The following is a 26375-nucleotide window of genomic DNA, read 5'->3' on the forward strand; positions in this document are numbered from 1 at the left end:
TGTGATGCTTGGAGTACCTTTCCCAGATCTGTGACTCAAAATCTTGTCTCTCTCACCAACAGAAACTGGTCCAATAAAAGATATTACCTGGCCCACCTTGTCTGTCTGATATCCTGGGACCTACACAGCTACAAGTGCACTGCATTCTCCAAAGTAGTCCATTGAGAAAGACCTGCAATTGGGAGCTTGGGTTAGCTATTCTCTTTACCTTTTAAAAAAAAATTACGAACAATGCTACTTACTTTCTCATATAAGCAGTGAAAGTCTGATCCTGGGAAAGTGTTGAGCACTCTCAACTCCCATTCACTTAAGTGGAAGTTGAATGTGCTCTGCATCTCACAGCATCAGGCCCTTAAAGAAAGGGGCCGGGTGTGCAACACCAGAGAATTTACTAGGTCTGGTTATCAACTTTTTATTCCAAAATGCTCTTCACATTAAAGATCTTTAAGTCAATACTCCAAACATGTCTGCATCACCATTCTTCCCACAGGTCCTTTATAACGGAACCCTTGATGTCCATGTTCCTCTCTTTGGCAGTAAAAATGCCATTAGAAGGGTAAGAGCTGGGGCTCATGCAGCTCTCCCTCTGTGGCTCATGCAGCTCTCCCTCTTTGCAGTAGCTCATTGCATTGTCACACAGTACTAATACATGAGCATTTATACCTGTTACAAAAAGCAAGTACACCATCCCCGATGGGGCCTAAAGCAGTTATCTTCAGTCTTTTTACCATAGAAATGAAAGTGACTATGATAGCAGAAAATGGCCATTCTCCCTGGAGCTGGGCTATGCGCTCAACTTCAAAGGTACTTTTGTAACATCCCTGGAGTCTTTAATAAAGGATGCAAAAAGAAAAGGAGTACTTGTGGCACCTTAGAGACTAACCAAAGGATGCCTGCTCTGAAGGGATGCCTTCTCTCCTTGAGAGTGAGACAGCTTGTGTCTTAAGGGGCGGTATTTACAACATTAATGGGCTCTAAGGAATGGCCATGAGAGCTCCAGCTTATTTTTTTCCCCTGTTCTATCCCTGATTAATAGGTTCCCTAGCAGCACAAGCACATCCACCCTATTGTGCTGGTGTGGGACATAGTGATAGACTTTAGAACCCCACATTCTGATCTTACCACTACCAGCTGAAGCTCTGTGTGCTTGGCATTGCTGAACATCAGGCACCAAACCTTTTTCGGTGTGGTGTGCCTGGTTTTCTGACTTGAGGTCAAAGGTTCCCAGATAGTCTTGCTTAAAAAAAACTTCCCTCTCTCCATGCACACAAGTGACCTCCTTGTTTTGCAGTGAAACCTAGTATTCCCCACTCCGGCCTTGAGTTGTCAAAACTGCTTTGAATGTGTTTTATTAGGTACCTCAGCACTGTTGGAATCTGGCTCATGCACAGGCTCCTGAAGAGATGTATTCAGGCCTGAAATAGGGCCACTTGCCAGCTGCAATTTGTCAGACTGACAATAAATATAAAAGCTGGTCAAGTAGGCTTGTCGTTCTCCTTCCTGAAGGCTTATGGGTGAATTTAAAAGTGTTCTTGTAGCTGATACAGAATTTGATGTGGTTGGAGAGATGAATGTGCCCCTCCACTGGGCACCTCACCAGTCGGTGGGCTGAAGGACTCTGCTGAGCTAGGGGCTGTGGGTGGCTGACCTTTTGTGTACGTCCGCACAGGGCAGTTAACTGTGTTACTAACCCCGGCTAGCATTTTCCTGTTGTCTTACAGATGCTAGTAGCATGCTTGGAAGACACCAAAGAACAGTCAGCGTTCAAGAGCTTGCTCAGCAAAGTGAGGGATGAGCAGAGTCTGGATGCTGAGACTGTTGTGTCTGTACTGAAGCTGTTCCGAAACACACATCCCAAGATAAAAGCAGCACTGCTAGAGAGAGAGCAGGACAGTGGAGAGACCCTGCAGCAAACAGGTAGGAGGGCAGGCACACCCATGGGCATGAGAACAGCTCTTCACCGGGTCTTCCAAAACCCTTCTGCCGCTCTCCCAGCACTCTTTATTCAGGCATGCGGATTTCATTTCACTCAGGCCCTAGCTCTCTGTTGTGTGTGATATAGCCACAAATGCTAACCGAGATCTCCACGCTTTTCGGAGCAGGATTTTGCATTTCCACTCTGACTGCCTGCAGTGGAGCAATCTCAGAAATTTCTTTGCCCTTCACTCACTTTAGGTCTAAATCAATGGCTAGGTGGCCAGCGTGGGCCAGTTCTCTGACTGTGCCTCAGGATTGACTGTTCCTTTCTTATTTGTGTTTGACACAAAGCAGTGGCCTCGCAAACCTGTCATTAACCTCCAGTTTGCTTTGCGGCTTTGTGCTCTGTTAGATAAGTGAGACATTTTTCTTTCATAGAGTTTAAAGAGAATAGTGAAGTGTTTTTCTCTGCTACTTATGCTCAGGATAAGCTTTACTATTCACTTAGATCTTTCTCTCACTGGAAAATCTCTTGCTGTCACTTTTTTCAAACGTGACTTATTTTTTCTCTTGCATTTCCAAATCTTTCTTCCTCAGGGAGCACAGAAGAGGGAAAGACCCTGTCTGCTCTATTACTGGAATACAGGGAAGAGCTGATTCAGAGCGTAACACAGCTGAGCCCCATCACAGAGTTCCTAGAAACAGGAGAGGAGGGATTCCTGACTGGCTTGGAGAAGCGGGTAACAAATCTGAAATAAGGAAAGCTCTGTATGTGTGAGGTGTACATGTGGTTCCACAGCACTTATCACATGATTTGCCAGGTCACAGTTGCTTCCCTGGGCTGGTAACTACCTTATTTACCCTGCATAGCATGGAATAGAAATAGTTCAGGTCCTCCCATTAACTTTCTAATTGAACCATGTGAATATGAGAGCTGAATTGCAAAGGCTCGTCACTGAGATGAGCACTCCCAGTCCCAGGTCTATGTACCGAATGCCCCACTGGCCAAGCTGGGGGAGGGGAGGCAACTAGTGTTCTTTATAAGTTCTGTGAAAGTCCACTGTAGTGAACCCAGAGAGCAATGCACTACCACAGGGCTGTGAAGGTCAGGTCAGGAAATTAAAACACCAGTGCTGAATACCCACACCCCAGCCTAATTAGTAGGCATGTCATTCTGTATATGTTTGTCTCAGTTGTTAAGTTATCTTTCAGGTAACTCTCCAGAGCTTTTGGTTTACTTAAACTGGAAAAACAGTTGTTCATACGTGTAAAACATCGCCATATGCAGAACATCCTCTTCTCAATTTTTGATATTCAGTGTTAGGATATAGATATTCAGGCCTGTCTGCAAAGGCCTGTACTTTAAGAATTTAGGGGTATTCTTATCACTTGGCTAGTTCTAGAGGTATAAAAGAGAGAATCAAAATCACTGTCTGCTGGTGTAAGGGCCTTCTCTTACTGTGACAGTTTGAGGCCCTGTTCTTAGGCTAAGGCCTTTGGCTAAGCAGCAGAGGCAGCCATAAGCTAGGAAGCGAACAGTCACATCCTCACATTCCAAACTAGTCACATTGAAATAAGGTGCTATTGGGCTGTCAGGCACTATCAGGACAGGATTGTATTCCTATCACCTCCAGAGAAAGGGAAGTACCTAGAAAATGTAAAAGGAAACTTAGTTTGATAGCATCCTGTCTGGCAAGAACTCACTTATCAATAGCTAGGATGTGAAATCCTCACTTCTGTATTGTTTTGTCATTATAGTTCCCACTTTGCTATTGTTTATTGGCATGGTCTCTGTCTGGTTCTGTGATTGTTTCTGTCTGCTGTATAATTAATTTTGCTGGGTGTAAACTAATTAAGGTGGTGGGTATAATTGGTTAGCTAATCATGTTACAATATGTTAGGATTGGTTAGTTAAATTTCAGTAGAATGATTGGTTAAGGTATAGCTAAGAATATTACTATATAAATTAGGGGCAAACAGGAAGTAAGTTGGGATTCGAAAATAAGGAAAAAGGAACTTGTATTTTAGCTTGCTGGAAGTTCACCCCAATAAACATCGAATTGTTTGCACCTTCGGACTTCGGGTATTGTTGCTCTCTGTTCATGCGAGAAGGACCAGGGAAGTGGGAGAGTGAAGGAATAAGCTCTCTAACATTCAGCATAGTTGAAATTTACTAATTGCAACTCTTAGTATTTCCTGGTGGATTAGCAGTGCTCACCTGTGAGTGACTGCATTGTGCACACAGACTGGCCTAGCCTAAAGGACCTTCTGTTTTATACAGTTTAGCACTTTCTGCATTGTTTGGGGAAGGCTGTTTACAATCCATCTACGTACACCAAAACTCTGAATTCTCTTGTGTGTGACCTGTGATATATTTGGTAAAGGTGCCTGCAACCTCATTTCTGTTGCAGTTAGTTGGGCCTGTTTGTTGCCCTATGACACAGTATTGCAATGAATAGAGAGTATCCGTGAGGCCATTGGTGGGAATGAAGCCTGCTTTCTGTGTGAGTGGGTTTGACTTGAGGCCACAGCACCTGAGCTGAGAATCTCTGTTCTTACCTATGATAGTCTCTTAAATTACTGTTTGTTACAGGCTCCTTTTATTAACTGCTCCCAGCAAAATGTCTCTGAGCATGAACTGTGCTGCCAGCCATTCTAGAAGGCCAGAGAAGGTGCTATTATCAGAATCCCAAGTTTACCCCTCCTGGCTTTAGAGATTAGCCCAATGTTTGGTAAACTTCCTCCATTGAAGGAGACATGATTAAATGGGAGTGGGTACATGAGAAGGAAGGGTCACACAAAGCAGTGAGCATCCACCACAGGTATTACAAAGCCTGAGGCACAGATGCTCCAAGAGGTTGCATGGATCTGAGCTCTTGGTCCTTGATGCTGCATCAGGAGTGTAGATCTGTATGCATTAAGAGCAAGTGGAGCTAGCTGAAATTTTTCAATTTTTTTTTTTTGAAAAAACATCTTTTTTTGAAATCTTAAGTACTCCCCCAAAAATTCTGTTGTTTTTTTTTCTTTGTAGTGGTGTTTTATTTATGAAATTGTGAAATGTAATGCAGACTTCTTCGTTGAGTGATGTCCCTATGGGTGCCCCGAGCTATAATCGGAGATTTATGTTAGCAGTGCCTAGTTGGGTTGCACATATGCGGTCCCCGTCTTGTGCTGCTTTAGGCAGTTAACTGGCGTTGTGCGACCAACTGTCCTTAGTTCCTTCTTTACCGCCATTGGCTGTGAGTCAGTTCACTTAGCAGTGCCTCAGAGCTTATTTAGTGTAGAATAACCCCAGTTAGTTCTAATACTATTAGAAATAGTCAACCTGTTTTCATTTGTTTTGTCCCTGTTTATTCCCCCTCCCTCCCCAAAATCCTATTTCCTGACTAGAAGTAGGTTTTCGTTGAACCTTTACTCCCAGTTCTCCCTTCATGGGGGGGACGAAGCTCTCCTCTCAGGGGCATGCCCTGTTCCCCTGGCTTTAAACGCTGCCTCACCTGTAAGGCTATCGATACCAGTGTTGGACAGAACACATCCCTCAAAAGTGTTCGCACTGCCATAAGTTAACAACCAGGACCAGGAAAGCCAGGAACTTGTAACTAAAATTACTCCTAATGGAGAAGTCCCTCAGGCCAGCATCTGAGCTGGAAGCAAGGACACCCACCCCCTGCCTTCCCCCCACACACACACCCCAGACACAAATCACCTATGGCAACCTCTGACAGAGGCTCTTCTACTAAGGCTCAGACAACAGACCACTCAACTGTAAAGGCGACTAATAAGCATCCTGCGGCTTCGCCAACTCGGGAAACGGCCAAGAAAAGGCGTTCCCCGCACCAGCATGCTCAGACTGTACCTACCACACCATAAGCCTCTACAGCTGAGGTAGCAGCACCCTCCGGTTCCATGGGTACAGCGAGAGCTAAAGACTCTAAATGAGTCAGCTCTGACACAGTAGTAAGGAGAAAATGAAACCCCCATGCTTCTGCACCACCGAAGCCAACCTGGCACCCAGCAGTTCCCCGCTAATGCAAGCCATGCTGCTACCTACTGGTGATATACTGCAGCTGGCGTGCGTGCCCGTCCCGACACAATCAGCAGCACCAACCGCTACGGCCCCCGTGGCACCGCCACAGTCGGTACTGAATCAGTTCTAGCTACAAAAGGATTTGACGGTCTCTTCAATGCCTGAATTACCCATCTTCGGCACCAGCGGTCCCCCAGCCCGCTCAGTACCAAGTCACCTTTCCACTACGCCTCAGTCAGCTCCTCCCCCCTTTCAAGCGACGACGATGATGATGATAATGGAGAGATTTATTTCTCCCAACACTCTTTTCCCATTCACAATCCGGCAGGGCATGCCCCATCACACAGAGGATATCATGCCGAGGCCAAAGAACCTCAGTGGTACAAGTACCCATGGATGACACCCATGCCACCTCCACCACAATGGTCATATTGGACACCACGAATGACACATCCCTCTTACCACTGCAAACCTCCCAGTCCATGGTACCGGGACCATCTCAGCCCCCTGAGGAGGTGCCTGCAGAACAGGATGAACCCTGTGACTAGGATGTTGAACCTACCCTCCACTTTTCTTCATCTTCTCCTGATGACACCATCATCCCCTCCGCCTGCCTCTTCCCCCCCAAATAAAACATTGGGGACGACTTTAAACAATTTTGAAGACCTCTATAGGAGGGTTGCAAGCTCCTTGGACATCTCACTGGAAGAAATCCAAGAAACACAACACAAACTTCTTGACATTCTATTGACCTCATCTAAAATCTCCCTACCCATGAATGAATCTATCATGGAACCAGTTAGACTGATTTGGCAGACTCCTCCAGCAACCATTCCACCAACTTGTAAGAGCTCTGACAGAAAATATTATGTGCCATTGAAGGGCACAGAATTCCATTTTTCCCACCCCACATCAAATTCTTTGGTTGTTGATGCAGTCAACAAACAGGGCAGACAACCATTCCCCAAAAATACATCATATGACAAGGACTGGAAGAGGCTTGACCTCTTCGGCCGCAAGGCTTATTCTTTGGTGACTCTCCGTCTTCAAATTGCCAACTATGAAGCACTACTTAGAAAATATGACCACACAAATTATGTAAAATTAGCAGACTGTATTGAATTTCTCCCCAAGGAGAAAAAAGAACAATTTAGATCACTCACCTCTGAAGGACAGCTGATTGCCAGAATGGCTTTGCAGGCTGCTTTGGACTCTGCAGATATGGCAGCCCGGTCTACAGCTAAGGTGATAGTCAGGAGGAGAGCTTCTTGGTTGCATCTCTCTGGAGAAGCCAGAGAGGTGCAATTGACACTGAAGATTTTCCATTAATAGACCTAAATTCTTTGCAGCCAAAACTGATGAGTCTTTACATACTCTCAAGGGCAACTCTCAAATCCCTGGGTATTTATACCCCTAGGAACACGAGAAGACAGAGCAAATATTACAATCCACAAAAGTTCCAATCTACACCATATACACAATCAAACAGGCAGTACGAACCTCAGGGTTGTAAACAAAGGTCTTTAAGGAGACAACAGTCTCCACCACAAGCTGCCACGTCCACCAACCATCCTCTAGACAGCAAGTTCGATGTGTTGGTCGAGGGCCCGAGAACGCTACATCTTTCAACGCTGGAACCCTTTCCCATCTCAGACCTTCTCAGACCGTCTTATCCCATACTACCCAGACTTGCAGTCCATCACAACAGACGGATGTGTATTGGAGATAATCAAGATCAGATACTCCATCCCATTTACTTCCATCCACCCTCCCTCTCTATCCTCCTTAAGGGACTCCTCTCACAAACATCTACTGTAACAAGAGGCTGCCCATCTCTTGCATCTAGGAGCAGTAGAACTGGTACCATCAAAATAGCAAGGGAAGGGTTTCTATTCATGTTGTTTTCTCTCAGAAAAAAAAGAGGATGGAGACTCATTCTCGATCTCAGACTTCTCAACAATTTCGTAAAAACCCAACACTTCAAGATGGTCACGCTAGCCTCCATAATCCCGGCGTTAGAAAAGGGGGACTGGTCCTCTAGGATGTGTATTTTCATATAATCATCCATACCTCATGTCGGCAGTTTCTTTGGTTGGCAATAGGACAGGATCACTTCCAATACAAGTTCCTTCCTTTTGGCCTATCCACTGCCCCTCGAGTTTCTTCAAAGGACCTTGCTGTTGTGGCTGCCTGCCTATGCAGAAAAGGAATTATGATATTCCCATACTTGGACGATTGTCTGCTCAAAGCACCGACACAACAAGCGGCACTAGATGCCACAGCTGTAGCTCACGAAAGCTCATGCTCAAATAAATTGGTTAGTCTCTAAGGTGCCACAAGTACTCCTTTTCTTTTTGCGAATACAGACTAACACGGCTGTTACTCTGAGAACAGACACTCACGCTCTTTACGAGGTTAGGCCTCCAGATAAATGCACAAAAGTCTACACTGAAACCAGTGCAAGAAATTAAGTTCATTGGAGCGTACCTCAATTCTCCCGAGGCAATGGCCTCTCTACCACAACAACAATTCCTCACCTTAACCCACCTGATTTCCATGGTACAAATCAGTCCTCAAGTCACTGCCAAGACATGCCTGCAACTACTAGGCCACATGGCCTCCACAACGTATGTCGTCAGGCATGCAAGACTCCACATGAGGTGCCCACAAGCCTGGTTCCAATTGGCTTATGTCCTCCACAGATACAATATAAACAAGTGCCTCACAATATCAAACAAGGTAAAAGAGTCTCTACTCTGGTGGACTCAACCAGACAATGTCTGCCTAGGTATGCCATTCACACAAACTCCCCCAATGATGACCATCACGATAGATTCTTCACTTCTGGGCTGGGGAGCACATTTACACCCGCATTCTATCCAGGGCCACTGGTCCCCAATGCAAATTCTTCTGCACATAAATCTTCTAGAATGGAGAAGTGTTCGCAATGCTTGCTCCCAGTTCTTATTGATCATCAAAGGCAAGACCATACAGATCCTCACGGACAATGTGGCTTGCATGTTTTATATAAACAGACAAGGGGGAGCACAATCACACTCCCTCTGTGTAGAAGCCATAAGACTCTGGCAGTGGTGCATCAGACACAATATCCACATTACAGCACAATATCTACCTGGCTGCCAGAACACTATGGCAGATACATGAAGCAGGAATTTCTTCCAGGACCACAAGTGGGAACTGGACACACACGTTCTCCAGAACATCTTCAAGAATTGGGGATTCCCTATGATAGACCTGATTACAATGGCACAAAACACCAAATGCCCACTGTTCTGCTCCAGGGCAGGACTCGGTCACCGCTTTCTGGGTAACGCTTCCTTGTGAAGTGGAAAGCTCCTCTCCTTTACATAATTTGATAACATGATTTTGGCAATTAATTGATCTTTAACTATTCATGATAAATAGGACCAATGGCCTGTGATGGGATGTTAGAAGGGGTGGGATCTGAGTTACTACAGAGAATTCTTTCCTGGGTATCTGGCTGGTGAATCTTGCCCACATGCTCAGGGTTCAGCTGATCGCCATATTTGGGGTTGGGAAGGAATTTTCCTCCAGGGCAGATTGGAAGAGGCCCTGGGGGTTTTTCGCCTTCCTCTGCAGTATGGGGCACAGGTCACTTGCTGGAGGATTCTCTGCACCTTGAAGTCCTTAAACCATGATTTGAGGACTTCAATAGCTCAGACATAGGTGAGCGGTTTATTGCAGGAGTGGGTGGGTGGGATTTGGTGGCCTGCATTGTGGAGGAGGTCAGACTAGATTATCATAATTGTCCCTTCTGACCTTAATATCTATGAATCGACACGCGTTTCCCCCAGCCCTCCTCCTAACTCCGGTGAGCCACAAGATCAGACATGAAAACACCAGGGTAATTCTGATTAGCCCGCATATGGCCTTGCCAAACTTTCATAGAATATCAGGGTTGGAAGGGACCCCTGAAGGTCATCTAGTCCAACCCCCTGCTCGAAGCAGGACCAATTCCCAGTTAAATCATCCCAGCCAGGGCTTTGTCAAGCCTGACCTTAAAAACCTCTAAGGAAGGAGATTCTACCACCTCCCTAGGTAACGCATTCCAGTGTTTCACCACCCTCTTAGTGAAAAAGTTTTTCCTAATATCCAATCTAAACCTCCCCCACTGCAACTTGAACTTTGTACCCTTACCTTCTCAAACTCTTGGTATGCCCACCACAGACACTCCCGCTTCTGCCTCGTCTTCTGTCTCAGAACACAGGTCACATTCTTCATCCGGATCCCCAAAGACTCCATCTCAAAGCGTGGCTACTCAGTGGCTGAAGGGATCTGAAATAAGGTATTTGAATGAAGTACAAAACACTTCGCTACATAGCTGCAGAACAAACACCCGCACCACCTACCTATACAAATGGAAACAATTTGATGCATGGCGCCAACAAAAATGAACTGCAGCAATTTCAGCCCCTTTGCCACTAATACTGGACTACTTATTACAACTTAAAAAGTTGGTTCTTTCCATGAGCTTGATTGCAGTGCATCTCTCCGCTATCACAGCGTTTCACGACAAGGTAGACGAATTATCTATATTTGCTCACCCACTCACCAAAAGGTTCCTCAAAGGCCTCAACAACTTCTACCCTGAAGTGAGAAAAGTTACCCCACAATGGGACCTTAATCTAATCTAGTCCTTCAAATACTCACCTGCCCTCCATTTGAACGCAGGATGACATGCTTTTTGTTGCATCTTTTCTTATGGCGATTACATCTGCCAAATGGATGGGAGAATTGGGCACTCTCATGGCAGACCCACCATACACAGTCTTTTTCAAAGATAGTTTCCCTCGTGAGATTTTGCCTAAAATTGCCTCATCTTTTCACCTCAATCAACCTATCCACCTACCGATATTCTACCCCAAGCCCCACGAGGCTAGATGGCAGTCCAGACTACATACCTTGGATGTACGCAGGGCAATAGCCTTCTATGTAGACAAAACAAAAGCCTTTTGTAAGTCTCCAAAACTGTTTATTTCAATCACTGAACGATCGAAAGGGAATGCCATATCCACACAGAGGCTATCCAAATGGATTTCGAATTGCATAAAACTGTTACCATCAGCATGTCCAACAACCCCATTTGGGGATTCTCATTCGTTCCACCATGGCCTTATCAACCCCCAGAGCATTCCTTAACAATGTTCCCATTACAGAAATCTGTAAGACTACAACCTGGGCCTCAGTCCATGCATTTACTCAACATTATGCTTTAGAACAACATGCAACCTCCGCTACCCTGTTTGGACTCTCTGTACTCTCATCTGCTATGACTTCAACTCTGAAGCCCCTTCCACCTACCGGAGGGCAGAAGAAGAAAAAGAGAAAGTTACTCACCTTGTGCAGTAACATAAGTTCTTCGAGATGTGTCCCCCTGTGGGTGCTCCACTACCCTCCCTCTTCCCCTGTACTTCGGAGTTTCACACTAGTGCTCTGTAGTAGAGAAGGAACAGAGAGGGGGTTGGTCGCATGGCGCCAATTAGCCTTCTGAAGTGGTGTGAGATGGGGACCACGCATGTGTGACTCAACCGGGCACTGCTACCATAAATCTCCAATTATGAGGTCAGGGGCAGACAAACACCTAAAGTGGAGCACCCACACGGACACAGATCTCAAAGAACCTATGTTTATGCAAAAGGTGAGTAACTCTCTCTTCTTTTTTTTTTTTTTTTTTTCCCCCACAATGCTGATTCACCCCAAGAGCAGTTCCATCCTGTGCATTGAATGAGGCAGGGGTCCCATGGAAACAATAGTATGTGATCTTGTAATTAAAAGCTATCATAATGCATACAGACAAGGGGGCTGGATTAAGGTTGCATGTGCAACCTTAACTGTGGCATTTCCTAGCTTGTGAGAGCTTGACTTTTCAATCCTTATATTCTTTTAACGTAACTTTTTGATGCAGTTTCCTAATTTAAAAAACAGATTGAAAAAATGCAAATTCCATCATGTAGAACCATGCTGACCCCCAGGCTGTGTCATTAGCAGGGTCTGGACCCTTTACAGTCACAGCACAGATCTACAACTTGAGCTAACAGAGTAATTGGTAGCAGTAGCAGAAGGAGATGAAACACACTTTTCCAGTGGGTTTCACAACTATTTGCTGACAGCAGAGCAATGTAGAGTCTGCTGTTTGTAAAGGGTTTTCTTGCATAGTGTCCATGCTAGCCTGTGTTTGGAATGTGGTATCTGTTATTCCTTGTGAAAAGACCATCTCTTCTGCTACTGCCTGTATTCGAGAAGTGCAATCTTGTATTCAGAGTGTGTTTTTAATCTTGTGCTAAGTATTTGTTATACCATGCATAAGGGATGGTCCATGGCTGGGTCATATAAATAAATCACTGTTAACAAATAAGATATTTATTAAAATAATAAGTTTTTTCTCTCCCTTCCACCCATTTTCCAGGAGCAAAAAAAAGAAAAAAAACTGAAAAAACAAACAAAAAAACCTAAAAACCAAAAAAATTTTTAAAAGGAAATTTATTTTGAATAAATCAACAATCTTTTTGGAACCTGCAGAATGAAAATAACATTGAAATTCTTTGTCAAAAATGTTTTTTCCATTTTTTGACCAACTCTAAGTGCCAGGTTCAGTGGGAAAACATAATCCCACTGGGGGGAGGGATAGCTCAGTGGTTTGAGCATTGGCCTGCTAAACCTAGGGTTGTGAGTTCAATCCTTGAGGGGGGCCACTTAGGGATCTGGGGCAAAATTTGGTGATTGGTCCTGCTTTGAGCAGGGGGTTGGACTAGATGACCTCCTGAGGTCCCTTCCAACCCTGATATTTTATGATTCTATGATCTGACCTTGTGCATAGAGGGAGGTCAATAAACTACATATACCTATGTGACGGGTTCCCCGAGGTGCCATCTGGAACTGGGTGCCACTGAGCAGTCTGTGCCACCAACCGGGGCTCCCTCTCATACTGTGATGCTGTGACAAGCTGCAAACCTTTCCAGGTACTGCACTTACACAACAGCAGTAGAGAGACTCCAGCCAATTCCCCGCAGCTTCCCAGACTGACGCCCCAGGGCTGTACCATCTTGCCCTGGTCAGAAGCCTGAACAATGTAAGTTTATTACTCAATCTGCCACTTCCACAAAGGAAAGTGGACATCCACCAGCCCTTACAATCTGAGCGGATTTCCTAAGCTCTTCAACCAAAAAGTGCTGTTTTAGGTAATATATAAAACAGGTTTATTAACTATAGAAAGACAGATTGTAAGTGATTATAAATAATAAAGCATACAGATCAAAGTTGGTTACATAAGAAATAAAAGTAAAATTGCAATCTGAGTTCTATAAACTAGACAGGATTTGAATCAAGCAGTGTCTCATCCTGATAGATAATACAAACAGGTTACAGATCTTCCATACACAGGTTGGAAGTCTCTTTCAGCCAGAGACCACCTTCCCCAGTTCAGTCATTATCCTCCAGACGTGTTTCTTCACAACCTATTTTTCTGGTTGACAAATGTCAGTCACATATAGTGTGCTTATAAACCAAAGTTACAGGCACCTTATAAATACTTCAGAGTATGATGTGAAATACTGAAGCAATGGATACAGTAGGTGCAATACTAGAAAAAGTGTAAAAAGATTATACAAAACTAATAGAGCATTGTGTAATCTTATGCCATTTTAGGCCATCTTGAGTCATTCAGACATAAGTCATTAAGAATTTCTCATAACTGGTTGTTTGCTTGTTCCTTCAGGTGATTCTGGATTGCTGTGAAGGCAGCTCCCACAGGGAGGCAATGGAGAGTCTGCTCAGGAAGGTGGTGGAAGAGAAGACCCTGAAAGCTGAGAGCTTGGTAAAACTCCTTGGGGCTGTAAAAGCATCATTCCCTGATCTGCACCTTCTTCTAGACAATTTGGTGGCAGCAGCAGTTGTGTCTGATGGCACAGGTATTAATGGATTTAGCTCAACAAAGAAAAGCTAAGGGGTGACTTGATCACAGTCTATAAGCAGCTACCTGGGGAGCAAATATTTGATAATGGCTTCTGCAATCTGTCAGAGAAGGGTATAACACAATCCAGTGCCTGGAAGTTGAAGTTAGACAAAATGAGACTGGAAATAAGAGATGTAAATTTTTAACAGTGAGGGAATTAGCCACTGGAACAATTTACCAAGGCAAATTCTCATCACTGGCAATTTTTAACTCAAGATTGGATGTTATCCTAGAAGATCTGCTCTAGGAATTATTGTGGGGCAGTTCTGTGGCTTGTGTTACACAGGAGATCAGACTGGATGATCACAGTGACCCCTTCTTCCCTTAGAATCCATGAGTCTATGAAATCTTCAAAGTGTTCAGATAATGGCCAGAAAGTTTGGATGTTTGTCTGGACTTCAGTGCACTTCTGAAAGCTTACTTTTATAAAAGCAGAAATGGAGACTATTTTCACAAAACACCAAATGAGTGAAAGAACAATGGGATAAGAGGACCTTGCCAGTGACAATGGTCTGTCCCTCCCCAGGCCCATGTTATGATACAGAGCAAGTGTTACCATATGCAAGCCCATAACTGCTTCTTGGTGAAATTTAAATATAATGATTTAAAGCTAATCTGTTAAATACAAGAGTGTTTCTGTCCAGTATCTAATTACAAATAAGCTTTTTAGTTAATCACATGAACATAACAGCACTGGTATCTGCGACAAACCTAAGGTTGCATACAGTGTTCCTTTTATAGGCAAAATTGCCAAACTCCACTGTTCGATGCACTGATGTATTAGTGGCATATTTGGCTGCTCGTACAGGTGCCCCCTTATGTGAGAAAAGCAGATACCAAAATCTCGCAGATACCAAAGCATTCAAGCACAAACATCGCCTTTCATGCCCAGTATTTCATGTTAGCCAATCTCACTGCTGAGGAAAATGAGTCTCTCTCCAGAGCGCAGGATGTGACTAGCTTTCTTTCAGAAGGCTGGTTTTGAGTGCCTTTCCCCATGGCTTGGGACTCATGTGGAGATTGTGGGCTAGATTTTCAGTTTGTGTATATCCATTGAAATCAGATGCCAGCTGAGAATCTGACCCACTAAATTCCACAGGAGTCTCTTTGGTTCTGCAGAACATATAAGCCCTACAGTCTCCCAGAGCTGATGGGTGTCCCTGAGATCTCTCTCAGGATCTTACAAGGTTTTATCAGAGAGCTAGATATAATTTACAGGACTAAGGAGAGAACCAGAGCTGGAGAGTGGGCAAAGCTATAACCTCTGCAGCAGATGGGACACTTAAAACAGTTACACCTTCCACATCATGAATGACCATATGAAATATAGGTTCCCACACTGAATCCAGGCCCTCTCTTGGAGCTCTTTCCGTTAATGGCTGCAATCCTGCAGTGTTTAGTTGGCATTTATACAGTTTGTTTTGTAAATTTATAATGTAGCCCTATGAAAATCTAGCTCTAATAATCTAATCTAGAATTGGTGTTTGGCCTTACCCAGGAGGGTCCCACAGATGTGTCACAGAGCAAGTTAAAAGGGAGGGGCTTTCCTGTGTCACAGGTAAATGTCGATATAGTAACATGGGAGAGTCAGTAGTTCTTTCCCAGGGACAGGACCTAGGGCTGTCACATAGACTGGCACTGTTACTGTGTTTAAGCATAGTGTGTGGTAGTAATGAGACCTTTGAAGCAGTCCCTATGTGATGGCTGCTGCTGGAGTCCTTGAGTCTGCATTAATATCTGTTGAATGCAAAGTCCTTGAGTAATTGTGCTGCTGTGTTTTGCCACAGCTGCAGTTTGGAGTAGGTTGCTGGGCAGTGTCAAAGTGTAATTGCAGCTCGAGACCACGAAAGTATGGATCACCACAGCATTGGGGAGAAAAGAGTGTAACTCCCAAATAACCACTATTAATGCATTTATAGTCATTTCTGTGAAAGATTTCAGGCTCCAAGGCATTCAATCCCACACAGGAGACCCTGGCAGATGCCTACCTCCAGTGTGCCCAGTGCAGCCCCTATTCTGGCTCCTCTATAACCTCCAGCTGAGGTTCTGGTTGCACCTTCTCTATTTAGGCACTCCCTGTCCATGGCTGCACTGAGTCACCGCACCTCCTCCTCAGCAAAGTTCCATCTAATTTCTTAGATCCATGTGTGAAATGAATTTTTTGTTATGTGCACCAATATGGAGGAGATGTGTGGCGGGGTGGGGTCGAGGGGTTCAGAGTGTGGGAGGGGGCTCAAGGTGCGGCAGAGGGTTGGGGTACAGTGGGGTAGGGGAATTGGGGTACAGGAGGGGGCTCAAGGCTAGGGCAGAGGGTTGGGGTGTAGGGGGGGCAAGGGGTGTGGCTGGCGTTGAAGGCTCTGGGGGGGGCAGGGATGAGGGGTTTGGGATGCAGGTTGCAGCGGGGAGAGAGGACTTCCCCCAGTCCGCTCTCGCTGCAGCAGCTCAGGGCTGGGGGAAGGGTGCCTCTCCCTGGCCACAGCAGCTCTGTTTTTTGAGCTCTGAGGACCATCCCTCATTTGAGTGGGGTTGGACCTTCTATCCTGTGTGGGCCTAGGTCCTCCCTCCTGGACTTCAAATAGGCCAGCATCTTTCATCAGTGCTGAAGCCACTTAAAAATTAAAAACTAAATTGAAATGCAGTGAAATGTAAATGAAAGTTTAATAGAAAGCAAATTTGTGCTCATAATACCGAGAAATCCCTCTGTGACAAACATTCCAGGCAGACAGTTTGCCTCATCATTTGTTGAGCACCATTGCTTCCCTTGAAACATCAGACTACGAATATGGTTAATTATCTAATGGTAATACCCATTCCAGCAAGGAGCATTCCTTCATTACATGAGTTGCATATTCTGGAATTGAAATTGGAATAAATAGAAGCACAGTTCTTTACCATGGAAATAAAGAGTGTGGGAGAGTCCACTGATACCGTACTGCACTGTGTGTCAAATTGAACAGCTCTGGATTTGGTAGAGTATTACTGTGATGTGAAATGTACCTTATTGCTATGAACAGAGTTTAAGTGACTCATACTAAGTGTGCATGCATTTTCAGGGCTAGACATGATTACAAGATTTGGAATCAATTCTAAGAATTAATGTTTGTTTAATGAAATCTTAAACATTAAACATGAGAAAAAAACCTACTAGTTCTTAGCCCAGCTCCCTGCTCAGTGCAGGATTGTTCCTTACAGCTCCAGGATGCTACATTTAACGCTAGATTGGGCAATGAGGCTTTCACCGCTTCGCTTGGGAGACCAGGCCACTGTCTCATTTAATTCACTGGCAGGAAGTTTTTTCTGATGTTCACTCTGAATCTTCCTTTTCTTAATTTCATCCATTAATTCCCATTGCCCCCTTTCACCACCCTAAAGAGTTGTGCTCTCTCTTTACAGTGTGTACATTTCCAATTCTTTGAGACTCTCTATCTATTCCCCAAAAGCCCAATAGCTCTGTAATTGTAACTCATTCCTTCCTTCAGCATCTGAATCTCATTGGTGCTCTTTCCTGATTCACTCAAGTTTTCAACTACATTCTGGTGTTGCTGTGCCTACAGTGGAATGTGGCATTCTAGGTTCCTCATTTCTCAGGTCTTCAGAAGAGGCATTGGGGTTTTTTTGTTTGTTTGTTTTTTGGCTGCTGTTTTGCAATCCACAATTTGCTTTACTTTCCCCTAAATATTCTCATCAAAGATAACCCCGCCTACCCTGACCCAGATTATCTTGGCCATGTGGTTGTTTGGGAAATGGTGTAGTGTATTTAATATATTACTTGTACACACCTGAAGAGTTACTCACAGTCTGTGACTTATAGACCATAGGCGCCCTCAATGTAACGACAACTAAAAGTCAGCAATGGAACCTTCTAACTACAGGGGAATCGAAAGGAGAAACTGTGAAGGATCGTCTCACAATATTGTCTTCATATACTGGACTATAAGGTCTGTTTAAGAAGCTGAGCCTTTGATCTTCTGAACTAGGAGGACTGTGACTGATGCTTTGAATAGACTAGGAATATCTATCTATCCAGCCAGGAGACTTTTATGTGTATACACACACTGTACAGTTTATAATGTCTCCTTTTATATGGATAAGTTTAGAGCTCAGACAACTGAATGGCTAATAGCCTTTGGCTAGACCTCACTAAAGGGCAGGTGGACACTGCAAACTTCTGTTACACAGCTCAGCCAGTGCAGTGCACCTCACACCTGCTGCCATCCATTCCTTCTGATCCCCGGGGCTCTGCCAGTAACACTCCATCCTGACTGGAGTATCTAACTCTGATATTCATAGCACAGTACTACCAAGACACCTCAGACCTGTCCTGCAACCCCTTGGCCTCCAAGGCTCTTGTGAGGAGAATCTGTGCTTCCTTCAATTTTCAGTTTACAGATCCTTAGTGATTAGAACTGAAGCCTATTTTTACCTTGCATCCTGTGCTTGGATTTGGACCCAGGTCTTCCAAATGAAAGGCTACTGCAGTAACCTAGTGTTCCGGTGTGGTCCCCTGTCTGCTTTATCCCCTTAGCTCTGAGCATCAGAAAGGCACAACATATTGAACTGTTGTTTTCATTTGCATTCAGCCAGAAGGACCCCAGAGGATTATGGGACCCAGTTACTGAAACGATACCAAGAAAACTTTGCAGAGCTCTTCATGGACACACAGATGCTGCTGCGAGGGATCTCAGCTGCACAAAACTTAGCTCCTGGAGAAAGAGAGGTGAGAGGATTGTCTGTCTTCATATTTGACTAGAGTATGGTGTCCTAAACCCTGATTTGTATGTGGAAGGCTAAAGAGGACCTGATTATTTCATTCATCAGTGCAACACGATGTGGGTTTTTTTATTGCAGAAGTTGGGTTAATGTCTTGTTAGCTTTCACCAGGTGCAGCAAAACACAGCAAAAGATGGATTCATGGAGCTAAAAGTTGCCAAATAGCAACTACTCACTCCACAGCCAAGGGAATGGCTTCAGTTTCTCTTGGTGCTGGCATGTCTTATCGCACACTGGTACTCCTGTAAGTACCCAGTCTGGCTGCACATTAGCTGCTGCATGGCTCAAGCATTTTGGTCACATGACACATATTCCTGGTATAGGTCGCAGCAGGGCACTATCAAAATGCGCGTCCAGATCTCCAGCAGGCAGACGGCTAGTTGGCTAGTCTGTGGCAGATGCATAGAAGTTCCTCTTAGTGTCTTGGTGCCTGTTTCTTGAAGGTAATGGAACAGATTGTGAAGAGGGAGACTGACTCGAGTGGTTTCAGCTCACTCGTATCTGCAGCACTGGAAGAACAAACTGTGTCGGTGACTGCTGTTTGGCAGCTGCTACTGGCAGTGCGAGAGGCAGAGCTTCCTCTGAACCTGCTCATTGAGGAAATCCGGAAGGAACCCGATGCAGAGTTTTTCTTCCAAACAGGTAGTGATGTTGTATTCTGGACAAAGATGCTTTCCTTCTAGATCCCACCAGATCCTCCCTGAGGTGCCTTTCTCATTGTTCCCACCCATCCGTCTCCCCCTCATCCCCGCAGACATCAGAAATGGATTATCTACAGAGCCTCCCTCCCGCAGTCAACAACAAATCTCACTCAGTCTACTTTCCTCCTATGCTTTAGAGGTGCTTTCCTCTCAGATCCCACCAGATCTTCTCACTTCCTGCACTCCCCCCTGCTGCAGATGTAGAGATGTACAACAGTTCTCACCACAATCCTGTGAAGTGGTGACTAAATGCTTCAGAGTTCAGATAAGCATCTAGAGGTTTGGCTGTGTGTCTGAATCCCTTGGGTCACCCCCCAACGTGGCTGGAAAAATGGTGAAAGCCATCTTTCTTGTATGACTTCCAGCACCCACTCTTTATAGTTGGAGCCGGAAACACCAGAACAGCTTTTCATGTGGTGTTATGCATTGCTAGAATCGTGTAGCATATTGCTCATTGAAATGAGAAATAAGGGGACACAGCAGGACTGGAGAACTGATATTTACTAAACTCTTTCAAACAGCGCAGCATTTGTCTCTAGAAATCAGCAAAGCTTTTGGGGCCTGGGGAGGGTGTTTGTCTTTCCCTGACTCAGTTCCCTCTCCCTGGTGTCCTGCCAGGTAACGAAAATGCAAGTCTGTCACCTCTCTGCACCTGGTTAGCACCTTCAGTAAAAAACTGATTTGAAAGAATTCAAGAGGTACCATCAAACTGAAACCCTATCAGTTTGAAAACATAAGCTAATGGTAACTCCAAGGCCACAGCTGGTACAGGTCCACTGCCTGACCCTCTAGAACTTATTTCTGCCTCAGAGTTTCCCTGCCAACTATAATTACATTTTTCTACTTTAAAATGCTTTTCTTTCCCCACTTACTGAATAATAATCTCACACAAACAAGAGTGGCGCTCAGCTGGCTGACTCGCAATGTTGGGAAAGAGTGAAGCTGACTGTACACAAACTGCTGTTAAATGTACCAGGTAAACACACTGGAAAAACTAGAGAAAATATATTTATCCTCTAATTTGTTCCACTACAGCAATCTTAGGCACTGCTGGTTACAAAAGCAGGCAGGATGCACTCAAAGAGAAGTGTGATGATTGTTTAAGTTGACTGTGTTTCTTTAAAGAAATTCCTTCAAAAGAATCACGAAACCTGTTCTTCTCACCCCACGCTCCAAAGTGGACAAGCATTGAACACTGTTACTCCTGCTTTATTGCTAATTGGATTAGTTGTTGAATGGTGTTTTCACAGCCATAACTAATGCCACCAAAGTCTTCACCTTAGTCCTTGACCCTCCCCCAGCTCTCAAAGGGAAGCGTTCCCACTGAGGGGAGGTGCCCCTATCTGAAATGGGGTGAATAGAGATAAGAGCCTGCAGGAACCCCCTCCATTCTTAATATATTCTTTTCCTTCAGTGGCCACCAGTGAAAGTACAGCCATCGAGATAATACTGAGACACAGCAAGCTGATCACGGAGGCCATCAAGCAGAGAGCTGGACTGGAGGGCTTGGCTCCAGGAGAAGTGGGCCTCACAGAGGCAGTGAAAGAGGTACTGATGGGGTGGTAAGGTGGCCCACAGCTGTCCTCTGCTTTAATGCAATGTACATTCCATGATATTGACGGCTCCTAGCTTGAAATGTTCCATCCTGATTCAAGTTGAAACCACTTAGATCAGAGTAGAACATGGCATACTGGCATCTGTGTTCTCGGAGCTACCCTTCTCTGAGAATGAGGGGTTGACAGACATTTTATGCAAGGTATGCATGCAGCTCTGGCTCCTGGAAGTTACCAATAGGCCCTCATTTGAGCAAAATGTGGGTGCCCTGCCGTACAGTACCAGCTCATCTCTGCAAAGTGGCATAGATGCCTTAGGGAAGCACAGCTGTCAACTAGCATGGTGTGGACTGTCCTGTAGGTCAGCAGCCTCCAGACTGCCTGTCAAACAAGTGAAGTATTCATAGGGGACATGCTGAGAATGATATGGCTGTTGCTATGACTTGGTGGATTTTAGCTGTCTTGTAATGTTGGCAAGCCCACCTTGGCATTCACCTCTAGGAAAGGGAGACTAGGCCACATCGAGCCTGTAGAACTAAAAGAGGCAAAAGCATCTGCTGGGCTCCTCAGTGGCTGGCTGGTGGGTGAAATTTATTCACAGAGCAGCCTTCAGCTGGTCAGCTCTGCTCTTCTAATTGGTGTTGCAGCCTCTCTGAGGATTTGGTGTTATTTAGACTGACTGTAAATATTTGTTAAAATGGAAAGTTCTCTCAAGCCTTGACCTGTTGCAAACTCCCTAGTAACATCCTCAACTCTTCCCATGCTGTTGCTTATCTCATACACAGTTAATGCTTCTATGGCCAAGAAGAGCTACAGTGGGTATAGTGGCATGGGGTCAGAGTTGAAGGGGAGGGAAACACCCAAAGGCCATCGGAATGATGACTTTAATGTCCTATAAATCACAGCACATCAATGCTATCTCCCAATGAAAGGCTGGAGTTACCAGTTAGCTAACAATGTCATTACCCTCAAGGAAAGTGAGCTATTGGGGATTGAAATGGTCCCCACTTCCTTGGAGCAGCAGTGCTAGGTTGGCTCAGTCCAAAAGCAGCAAATTGAAATCATGTAACCTTTTCTTTTTTTAAATCCCCAGAAGCCCTTTCAGCTGGTGCAGAGTTATAAACTAAGTAAAACACAATATGTACCAAAGGAAAGTCAGCAATAGAGGAGGTTTTGGAACAAATTAATAAATTTAACAGTAATAAGTCACCAGGACCAGATGGTATTCACCCAAAAGTTTTGAAGGAACTCAAATACGAAATTGCAAAACTACTAACTGTGGTATGTAACCTATCATTGAAATCAGCCTCTGTTCCAGATGACTGGAGGATAGCTAATGTAACACCTATTTTTAAAAAAGGCTTCAGGGGCAATCCTGGCAATTACAGGCCAGGGAGCCTGACTTCTGTACCAGACAAATTGATTAAAACGATAGTAAAGAACAGAATTATTGGACGCGCCAATGAACACAATATGTGGGAAAGCGGGAACGTGGCTTTTGTAAAGGGAAATCATGCTTCATCAATCTATTAGAATTATTTGAGGGAGTCAACAAGCATGTACATAAGGCTGATACAGTGGATGTAGTGTAGTTTGATTTTCAGAAAGCCTTTGACAAGGACCCTCACCAAAGGCTCTTAAGCAAAGTAAGCCGTCATGCGATAAGAGGGAAGGTTTGGATCAGTAACTGGTTAAAAAATAGGAAGCCAAGAGTAGAAATAAATGGGCAGTTTTCACAATGAAGAGAGGTAAATAGCAGGGTACTCCAAGGATCATAGAATCATAGAATATCAGGGTTGGAAGGGATCTCAGGAGGTCATCTAGTCCCACCCCCTGCTCAAAGCAGGACCAATCCCCAACTAAATCATCCCAGCCAGGGCTTTGTCAAGCCTGACCTTAAAAACCTCAAAGGAAGGAGATTCCACCACCTCCCTATGTAACGCATTCCAGTGCTTCACCACCCTCCTAGTGAAAAAGTTTTTCGTAATATCCAGCCTAAACCTCCCCCACTGCAACTTGAGACCATTACTCCTCATTCTGTCATCTACTACCACTGAGAACAGTCTAGCTCCATCCTCTTTGGAACCCCCTTTCAGGTAGTTGAAAGCAGCTATCAGATCCCCCCTCATTCTTCTCTTCTGCAGACTAAACAATCCCAGTTCCCTCAGCCTCTCCTCAGAAGTCACGTGTTCCAGTCCCCTAATCATTTTTGTTGCCCTCCGCTGGACGCTTTCCAAATTCTTCACATCCTTCTTGTGGCGTGGGGCCCAAAACTGGATACAGTACTCCAGATGGGGCCTCACCAATGTCAAATAGAGGGGAACGATCATGTCCCTCGATCTGCTGGCAATGCCCCTACTTATACATCCCAAAATGCCATTGGCCTTCTTGGCAACAAGGATCTGTACTGACACATGCTATTCAGCATATTCATAAATGATGTGGGAAAAGGGCTGAACAAAATTTGCAGACAATACTAAACTACTGAAGATAGTTAAGTCCAAAGCTGACTGCAAAGAGTTACAAAGGGATCTCACTTGACTGGGTGACAAAATGGCAGATGAAATTCAGTGTTGGAAAGTGCAAAGTAATTGGAAAAAAATAATCCAAACTATACATACGAAATGATGGGGTCTAACTTAGCTGTTACCACTCAAGAAAGCAATCTTGGAGTCATCGTGGATAGTTCTCTGAAAACGTCTGCTCAATATGCAGTGACAGTCAAAAAAGCGAACACTGTTCGGAACCATTAGGAAAGAGACAGATAATAAGAAAGAAAACATAATAATGCCACTGTATAAATTCATGGTACACACGCATCTTGAATATTGTGTGCAGTTCTTGTTGTCTCGCCTCAAAAAAGATAAATTAGAATTGGAAAAGCAGAGAAGGGCTATGAAAACGATGAGGGGTGCGGAACAGCTTCCATAGGAGGAAAGATTAAAAAGACTGGGACTGCTCATTTTAGAAAAGAGACGACTGAGGGATCTGATAGAAGTCTATAAAATCATGAATGGTCTGGAGAAAGGGTTGTTATTTCACGTATTCTTTACCCCTTCACATAACACAACTTAGGGTCACTGAATGAAATGAATAGGCAGCAGGTTTAAAACAAACAAGAGAAGGTACTTCTTCACACAACTCACTGTCATGCTGTAGAACTTGTTGCCTGGAGATGATGTTATGAAGGCCAAAAGTATAACTGGGTTCAAAAAAGAATTACAGAAGTTCATGCATGATAGGTCTATTGATGGCTATTAGCCAAGATGGTCAGGGATGCAACCCCATGCTCTGTGCATCCCCAAATTTTCAGTTTCCCGAAGCTGGGACTGGATGACTGGATGGATCACTCAAAATTGGCCTGGCTTGTTCATTCCCTCTGAAGTATCTGGCGCTTGCTGCTGTCAGAAATGAGTTACTGGGCTAGATGGACCATTGGTCTGACCCAGTATGACTGTTCTTATGTTCTGAGCTCTGTGGCGAAAGGCATGTTCTTCTGTTTCTCATACAGGGGTCTAAACCAAGCTAAAGCAATTACAGGAATGAAAAAAACATAGTCTGCCATGTGACTACTTCTTCTCTCTTGTGTTTCTTTAGCTACTGAGTATTTCTTCTCAGAAGGAGAGTTCAGAGGCCTCCTTGAAAGCAGCTCTGAGCGCTGCACAGGAGAAGTCTGTACCTGCCATCAAGATCTGTCAGCTGTTATGCACTGTTCATGAGTCTTTCCCAGGCCTACAACCAGTGATGCAGGAGCTGGGGCATGTGGGTAAGAAACCTGCAGGTACCACTCCAGTTCGCTTACACCAGTCTCTGGTAATTGGAGCTGTGTGTGGTTTAATGTGAGATCACAGCATGGAATTGTTGCCTGCCCAACCCCTGTATTGTACTATTAGAATGGGGCATTCACTAAAGGTGTGCTTGGGATTCTAGTGGATTCATGCATGTCCCCTAGTACTAGGAAATGTACTGCAAGGTCATTCCTACATTAGCAGGGACATGGATTGGTTGGCTTAATAGGTGTCGACCATCTCTAACTTCAGTGATTCACCCACTACCTTTATATGTGATTTCATGGGCTAGGCTTTTGCTCAGGAAACACTCAGGCTGTTTGTTAGCTGCATTGCATGTTCACTGGTTTACTTTCATGTGGAGCTATCTCAGCCCTGGCTGTTCACATGATACTGGATCCATGTACGTTTCTGTGTTCATATTGTAAATATATTAGCCATCTCATAGGTTGACCTAAGAAAACGGTATTGTCCAGCACAAGTCTGTAGTGATATTACAACCCTATAGCACAAGGACTATGCAGTTTAGTGGTTGTTTGAACATTCAGGCTGTTTTTCCCAGTGTATTCTTAATTTGGCCCTATTGTACGTATGCTTACCCTCTAGTTCCATTGATTCAAAGTGAGCAGGCTGCATACAGCCAGAATGATCATGGTAGTGCCAGCATGGCTGAGGCTGTTCTGATTCTCAGACCCGTCCAAACTCCAATACAGATATGATATCTCAAACAGATGGACAGATCCTCCATCCAGATTCACATTCCCTGTCTGTCATAGCATGGATACTGGTTGGCATACTTCAGCACAGAGAATCTCTTCAGCTGAGATACAAAATGTTCTCCTCCACAGTAGAAAGGACTCTGAGACTTACTCTGCCAAGTGTAAAAGATTCACTATCTCGACACAATAATGCCAGTTATTGCCATCTCTGCTTCTGATACCAGGCATCCTGCAGTCCTACTGTCATTGATAAGCTCTCTGAGAGTCCACCTAGCAACCATCTCACCTTTCCACCCTACAGTTCAGGGGTATTCCACCTTTTCAGACCCTACGGTGACTAGGTGTTCCTAAAAGGCCGTATGAGGGTATAGCCTCCATACAGAAAACTTTCCCATGCTAGGGATCTAATTATTATACTGGCAGGGTTATGGGCCCACCTTCTGAGCCACCAGCTATATGTTTCCTGTTTCATCTTTCTACCAGAACAGATGTTCTAGTAGCAATAACATCAGAAGGTAAGGATGATAAAAGTACTAATGACAGGGCCCCCACATATGATTTTTAATAATGACAGGGTGTCCTCAAGACATCATCCAAAATTTATACCGAACATAGTTTCTGACTTCCGCCTAAACCAGGTTATACATGACCTGTGTTTTCCCCAAAACCACATTCAAACAAAGGCAAACCTAAGTGTCACACCCTAGCTGTTCGCAGAGTGCTCCTTTTACACTGATAAAACTAAGGCATTGAGGGTATTCCCCAGTCTGTTCATAGCTTATGCAGATGAAAGGTCAGGCCATTTCAACACAGAGACTTCCTAACTGGATTTCTACTTATTCTTAGCCCACATAGACCCACCAGTGAGAGTGACAGTGTGTTCTGCTAGAGCACACGCAGCTTCTGT

The 26375-nt window shown here is 44.5% G+C and overlaps 1 protein-coding gene across 5 annotated transcripts in view; it reads left to right on the forward strand.

Moving 5' to 3' along the window:
- ZBTB40 (zinc finger and BTB domain containing 40) overlaps positions 1–26375 on the forward strand; it is a 76755-nt gene that overhangs the window by 28465 nt on the left and 21915 nt on the right. For 3 of the 5 annotated variants that reach the window (XM_073317231.2, XM_073317234.2, XM_073317235.1), the window contains exons 4-10: positions 1701–1917; positions 2515–2657; positions 13701–13893; positions 18518–18654; positions 19151–19349; positions 20823–20956; positions 24559–24727. In XM_073317231.2, the coding sequence (XP_073173332.1) occupies positions 1701–1917; positions 2515–2657; positions 13701–13893; positions 18518–18654; positions 19151–19349; positions 20823–20956; positions 24559–24727 (1192 nt within the window). The remainder of the gene's footprint in view (positions 1–1700; positions 1918–2514; positions 2658–13700; positions 13894–18517; positions 18655–19150; positions 19350–20822; positions 20957–24558; positions 24728–26375) is intronic. The other 2 variants (XM_073317232.2, XM_073317236.2) reach the window with 2 other exon arrangements.

Source organism: Lepidochelys kempii, chromosome 18 (assembly GCF_965140285.1).
Source record: "Lepidochelys kempii isolate rLepKem1 chromosome 18, rLepKem1.hap1, whole genome shotgun sequence".
NCBI classification, from domain to species: domain Eukaryota; kingdom Metazoa; phylum Chordata; order Testudines; family Cheloniidae; genus Lepidochelys; species Lepidochelys kempii.